We start from the raw sequence: 4234 nt of genomic DNA, 5'->3' as shown, positions 1-4234 counted from the left end.
AAAGTTCCTGATGCTTCTCAATAGTAAACAGAATGTGCTTTGCACATGTTCAGAGGCACTCCTAGCTCTGTTCTACACAGTATTTCAGAGCTGAGCCCTAGCACTGTAAATAAATTCTAGGATTAAGCCCTGGTCCTAGATGGGAAACCTGTGACCCTCCAGATATTGTGAGACTTTAGCATTCATCACCCCTAGCAAGCATGGACAACAGTTGAGGGAGTAAGTAAAAAGGGGGCGGAGAATGTAGGTGCCATGGATATGCCATCCCTATTTTTGGTTGCAGTAAAGCATTTCAAGCCATGAGCACTTATACCAACTTTATAATTTATTTGCTCTGAATGTGCAATAAATCAATGGGAGCATTACTTACAGCATTATTATAAAATATCACCATAGCTGGTTGCCAGTTAAATTCTTTACAAAAAGTAAAAAAAGGTAAAAAATGCCATTGATGCAAAAAAAGAACTCAATGTTCCAAAGAGAATTTAAGTCTGTTCAATCAGTTCAGGACAAAACTTTACATTTAAACAAAAACAACAACAAAAACATATTTCGTGCAATTAGTTGAACAACCCACTTCTGCTTGTAAAACTCATTGTAAGACTAACAGAGTTGCTTCATGCATCCTGAAACAAAGTTTGCTCTGTGAACTGCACGTAAACAAAAGAAAGCACGTACTTTAAACACTAAGATGGTGTGTCTTTTCAACAAAAGCAAACGGGCAGTTACTGATCATTCCCCATTCCCTTTTCCCTGTTCCAGAAGAAAGCAGGGAGCTCTTCTGGCTTATGGAAGGCTTTGCACATTCAATAAAGAAGTGTCAGGACACATTGCCAAACAGACAGCTAAGAAGGAAAATAATCTAGTCTCTCATTAGCCAGGAAAAGTTGAGTCTGAACCAGTGACTGTTTCACCGCCTGCTCCATCCCCGTGACTTGTGGCTGGATTTCTCAGTTGTTCACAGGCCGATTCCCTTACTCACTCCAGCATGCAAGTTTGAGTCAACCAAGGAAGTCTTTTGCTGTGAACTTTGAAGTGTGCAAAAATGGGGCTGAATCCCCCTGACTGATGTTGCCAGCATCTCTTGCCACACCAGTTTCAAAGCAGCTGGAGGTGCTCTTGTTCAAAAGTGAGGAGTCTGGCTGAATAACTTTGCTCCTTTCATCCCGTCCTCTCTTTTAAAGGAGCTTCAGTGGACTTTGATGGTGTATTTCCCAAACTTCAGGAACTGGAAGAGTTTCTCTCTTGTCCTCTGCTTCAAAGCCATGAGCGACCTTGCTTTCTCATCCAGGTCCTGGTCGGTGGCCAGGATGATCTTGGCCCTTTCCTCTGCTTTCTGGTCCCCTGAGTCCCTGAAGAGCTTCTGCAGTGATTCTTGATCCAGGCTTTCAAAGATGTCGGCCACCGCTTTCTTGCGCAAGGCCGTGTCAAATCGATAGCCGTGGACAGAAGGACTCACCCGCAAGGAGCTGGACATGCTGCCCACCTGAGGGTTCCTCGTTGCTTTCGCAGATGTCAGAGGCAGCAACGGGATTTGCCTTGGAGTCTTTCCCTGGAGCTCCTGCAGAGAACTCTCAGTCTGGGCAGGGCTATTTAAAGGCAATTCTGAGCAAAACCTTAAAGCAACGCTGAAGGCTCAAGTTACAGCAATGACATCAGACTGTGAGCTCAACACCCAGTAACCACAGAGGCCAGATTAACAGTGAAATTGCCGGGGTCTCTTGTATTGTGACTGCTCCTTCTGCAATGAGGCATTGCTTATCAAATATAGGTACAGTATTTGGTCTGAAGGGTTTGGTCATTTTTTTTCAGAGTATTTAGTTAAGAGGCACTAAATCAAGGTAGGCTTGTGAAAGTGATTTAAAAAACAAATCTATTTGTCAGGGGTTCAGGAGCAGAGGCAAGGGCAAGGGAGGAAACAGAGAGCGAGGGAGAGGAGGCAGAAGAAAAGATGAGTGATGACGACGACCCGAGATCTCCGAGTCTTTCCAGTGAATCAGAAGATTCACAGAAAGGAGCACCAGTGGCCAGGGCAAGGGGGGAGCCTAGGGGGACACCCCAGGAAGATAGAGCCAGAGGGGAATCAGAGGGGAGCAGTTGGAAATCAGGACCAGCGTCACCGCCAGAGAGCAGGGAAGAGGAAGGGCGCCAGGGACCAAGCGCTGGCAGCTCACAACAGGGGGGAGGGCACGAGTCAGGAGTGGCCACACCTCCATCGGGGAGCGAAGAAACGGTCAGACGGAAGGTGGAAGGTTGGGCGCGCGTGCCAAGTTCAAATGCACAGGAAGGTGGCGCAGTAGGCAGCCCGGAAAGGGAGCCAGGTCCTAAAGCCCGCCGAAAGGAGGGAGAAGAGTCAGGGGGGTCAGCGTCAGCGTCAGAGGAATCCCGGAAGGAAGAGACCCCGGGGGGCAGAGGGACCCAGAGAAGAACAGTCAGGCGGAAAAGGTGGAGCAAGGCTAGGATATTAAGTTGGTGTACAAGGGGCGGAGACTCAGATGGGGCTTCGCCGATCTAACCATGAGACGTAGAGTTGCACGCAGCAGCTTGAGAATGGAAACTGTAACTCAATAAAGACTTTTATTTAATGATCGCTGGCTAGCGTGATCCTCTGTGAGCTAGGATCTGGAAGCAGCTCTGACAGTAAGCCCCATCTCAAGATTGTGGGCATCTACGTCCTCGAGGAGAGGAGAGAAAGCGGGTGCCTACTAGCGAGCTCACGAACGGCAGACAACATGACGGCCGAACAGCAGATAGTGGAACTCAGAGAAGCAGTGACACGACTGAATGCCGAGGCTCTTGCATCCAGGAAGAGAGAGGAGGACGCAGCTGCCGCCTACAGGGATCTCCAGGTCAGGTTGGAAGTGCTTACGAAGCAAGGGCAACTGACACCCAAACCGGAGGGGATTGGGTTGGGGAGACGAACAGGCGGTCTGGTCTCTCACTTCGATGGGAATTTGCAACAGTACCCCAACTTTAGAGCAGATGTAATGTGTGCACTGCAACTGCTGAACAAAGACTTTAGAGATGAGCAAGAGAAGGTGGGATTCATCATGTCCCATTTGCATGGAGATGCTAAAGCATGGCTGCGCAATTTGTGGAGAGATAATGATCCAGCGCTCCAAAATGCGGATGCCTTTATTAAAGCGATGGATGGGTGCTTTTTATCAAGCATTGACGTGGATCTTGCTCGGCAGGAGATACATGGACTGAAGCAAGGGAGGGCCAGCGTAAGGCAGTACCATGCCCGCTTTTTCGCTTTGGTCAGTGCCCTGGAATGGGACAGAGATTCGGCTCCTGTAAGAGACCTGTTTTGGGAGGGATTGCACGGCTCGGTTAAAGATGAAATTGCGAGGGGGGAGAGACCCCGGACCACGCAGGAGATCGTTCAGAGGGCGCTGGCGGTGGGGGTGCGGCTGGAAGGACGTCCGTGGAGCAGGGACAAAGGGCGTGGAGGGCGCGAACCAGCCAGGGGCTCCTCCTTCCTTCCCAGAGAAGCAGCGCGTGCGCAATCCACGCCTCCGCCAGGAGGAGGAGCGGAACCTATGGAGGTTGGAGGTGCAAGGGCTCAGTCAGCAGCCAGAGCCCTAGCACCGGCAGCAGTGAAAGCGAAGCCTCCTAGAGGGAACAGGAAGTGTTACATCTGCGATGATCCACAGCATATGGCGAAAGAGTGTCCCCAGAGGCTCCACAAGCACACTGCAGCCTCAGCAATGGTAACTGCAGCAACGCAGCAAGGACAACCACAGCAGGGAAACGAAGGAGTCTGGTTGGAGGAAGAGGCACTGGGGCCCAACCAGACGTGTCAGTGAAGCAGTCCCCAGAGATTTTACAGCCCATGGACCCCCTCCCGCCCAAACCGGTAGTGAAGCTCACCGCGTCGCTCCAGCTGCCCAATGGAATCACCATGGACGTGCCAATCACCATTGACTCCGGAAGCAATGCGGACTTTATAGGGCAGGACTTTGTCGACCGGCACGCTATACAGTTGCTGCCTGCCACGCTGCCCCTGCAGGTTGTCACGGTGGATGGCAGGGAGCTGCTAGGGGGGCAAGTGGTGAAGCAGACGCCACCAATGGTGATGCGACTTGGGAATCACAGGGAAATCATCAGCTTCAATGTCACTCAACTATCGGACACGCCCATTGTATTGGGCATGAGTTGGCTGGACAAGCACAGCCCGACGCTGGCTTGGTACCAGAGGCGGCTGACCTTCGGCTCTTCCTTTTGCGCTGAA

At 50.9% G+C, this 4234-nt stretch overlaps 1 protein-coding gene across 1 annotated transcript; it reads right to left on the bottom strand.

The window, feature by feature from the left end:
• Nucleotides 1-307: 307 nt before the first annotated feature.
• LOC308467606 (transcriptional and immune response regulator-like) lies at nucleotides 308-1613 on the bottom strand. Its single transcript, XM_080989349.1, has one exon. The coding sequence runs from the start codon at nucleotides 1475-1477 to the stop codon at nucleotides 1190-1192; it is 288 nt and encodes a 95-aa protein (XP_080845475.1). The 5' UTR covers nucleotides 1478-1613; the 3' UTR covers nucleotides 308-1189.
• Between the last annotated feature and the right edge of the window lie 2621 nt (nucleotides 1614-4234).

The sequence above is a fragment of the Podarcis pityusensis genome, assembly GCF_964106645.2.
Source record: "Podarcis pityusensis genome assembly, chromosome: W".
Classification (NCBI taxonomy): domain Eukaryota; kingdom Metazoa; phylum Chordata; class Lepidosauria; order Squamata; family Lacertidae; genus Podarcis; species Podarcis pityusensis.
Note: the sequence above shows the minus strand (reverse complement) of the source record. Positions and strands in the feature narration are given on the sequence as shown.

Bases quoted from the DNA above. Each gene is read 5' to 3' on its own strand.
- LOC308467606 (XM_080989349.1), bottom strand. From the start codon at position 1,477: ATGTCCAGCTCCTTGCGGGTGAGTCCTTCTGTCCACGGCTATCGATTT.